This window comes from Melanaphis sacchari, unplaced genomic scaffold, assembly GCF_002803265.2.
Source record: "Melanaphis sacchari strain LSU unplaced genomic scaffold, SCAv2.0 Contig12_pilon_pilon, whole genome shotgun sequence".
Taxonomy (NCBI): domain Eukaryota; kingdom Metazoa; phylum Arthropoda; class Insecta; order Hemiptera; family Aphididae; genus Melanaphis; species Melanaphis sacchari.
Genome location: NW_020270527.1, coordinates 3259861 through 3261764, shown reverse-complemented (window position 1 = coordinate 3261764; position 1904 = coordinate 3259861). Strand labels below are relative to the sequence as shown.

The 1904-nt window shown below is 32.6% G+C and overlaps 1 protein-coding gene across 1 annotated transcript in view; it reads right to left on the bottom strand.

The window, feature by feature from the left end:
* LOC112591248 (asparagine-rich protein) overlaps positions 1 to 1904 on the bottom strand; it is a 4026-nt gene that overhangs the window by 730 nt on the left and 1392 nt on the right. Inside the window, 1 exon segment of the mRNA XM_025335005.1 lies at positions 4 to 1904. This exon segment is cut by the window's right edge and continues 4 nt beyond it. Within this exon segment, the coding sequence (XP_025190790.1) occupies positions 4 to 1904 (1901 nt within the window).

The following is a 1904-nucleotide window of genomic DNA, read 5'->3' as shown; positions in this document are numbered from 1 at the left end:
AGCGTTACTAGCAACGTTTCCTGCGCCATTCGCAACATATTTTGCACCTTGATAAACTTTGCCGGTTGCGTTTTTAACACCACCTGCAGCTTCACTAGCAACATTTCCTGCGTCATTTACAACATTCTTTGCACCTTGATAAACATCGTCACCCGCGTTTTTAATACCCTCCGCAGCGCTACTAGTAGCGTTTTTTACAGTAGTTCCAATGGCTTTTCCAACAGCTTTCGTAGTTCCGTAAGCATCCGTTGTTTTATTGTGTACATTACCAACTGAATCACGAGCATCTTGTTTAATAGCATGTCCGATTTCATGTATATCATTAGAAAAATCACCATCACCACGACTGTTATAACTATTATCGTCATTAATTGGGTTATTATCATTATTTTTGCTATTGCCATTAGAAAGCTTAGAGATTTTTCCAATAACTTGTCCATTAGCACCATAAATATTTTGACTATCATCTAAAGCATTATTATTACTTAAAACTGTATTTTGTATAGCATTAAAACGGTCATCCGCAGTTTTAATAGGAAAACCATTAGAACCATCTTGGGTTAGATCTCCGGTTTGAATATTAACATTTGATGTATCAATTTTACCATAGAAGTACTGATTTGATTGATCACCATCAATTAGCAAATTATTTAAATTAGAGTTTATTAGTTGTGGTGATAAGTAAGGACTATTAGGAATATCAATATCAACATTAGTTCCTGTATTTGAAGATCTACTGGTTTCAAATTTTTGTAAATTTCTCAAGTAAGTTTCAGTATATTCTGCATTTAACTGGTTATATTCTGGTGTATTAGCATATTGTATATAGTCATTAAAATCTTGACCATTATACGCAGTGTTTTCATTTACTTGACCTATGTGATTTGAATCAATAATTCCTCTATCTCTATTGTTACCATCAAATAAGTCATACGTACCAGATGACATATCCATACCGGGATAACTGTCAGTTGTTTTTGAATTTTGAGTATTTAAAAATTTATCGAAATTACTCGCACTTAATTGATTGTTATCAGGTTTTGTATTATCTATTTCAATTCCATTTTGATCGTAACCATAGTACATGTTAATTCTATTATCATATTTATACATATCGGCATTCATATCAGATAATGGAAGACCATTATAAGGATAACTATCAATATCATACGCTGAATATCCTCTGGAAGGCGGAGAGTTCTGATTTACTCCATACTGCATTTGATTATTTTCATACCTAGCACTTAAACTAGAAGCATATGTATCATACAGAGGTTCTGGTAGATTTCCATCACTATATTTAATATCTTCATTATAATACTCAGAATTACCACCATATTTTAGGGGGTTGTAATCATTATTTGAACGCTGTAAATTATTAACATTAATAGAACTCTCTCCATAAAAATATTGATTAAAAAATTCATCATCTTTATTTGAAGCAGGAATATTATTATCAGAATTATATCTATCACCCATATTTGTATTACCATCATTCAAAATATTAACTTCATACATACTCTGCATTTCATAACCAATATCATACTTTGATGAATCATAACTATCTGGAATTTGACCTGTAGGAATTTTATATCCAGACTGTGGTAAATCATAAAAATCTTCAGTGCTCTTAAAAGCAAGTTCACCTCGATAAGGCATAGAATTTGAATCAGTATTTGAAGTGGCTGAAGAAGTCGGAGAACCATTATAATAAGGAGTCGTTGGTGATGAATCTGGAATTTCTCCATTTAGTCTACTACTTGGAGCTCCGCTACCAGTTTTGGAACTCGTCATTGGAGGATAATTTGAAGGACCATTTTCCTTATACCCAGGTGCTCCTGTAGGATAATTCATAGGAATATAAGGGTAAGAAGGTGATCCATTTGTCGAATCTGTTGAATATC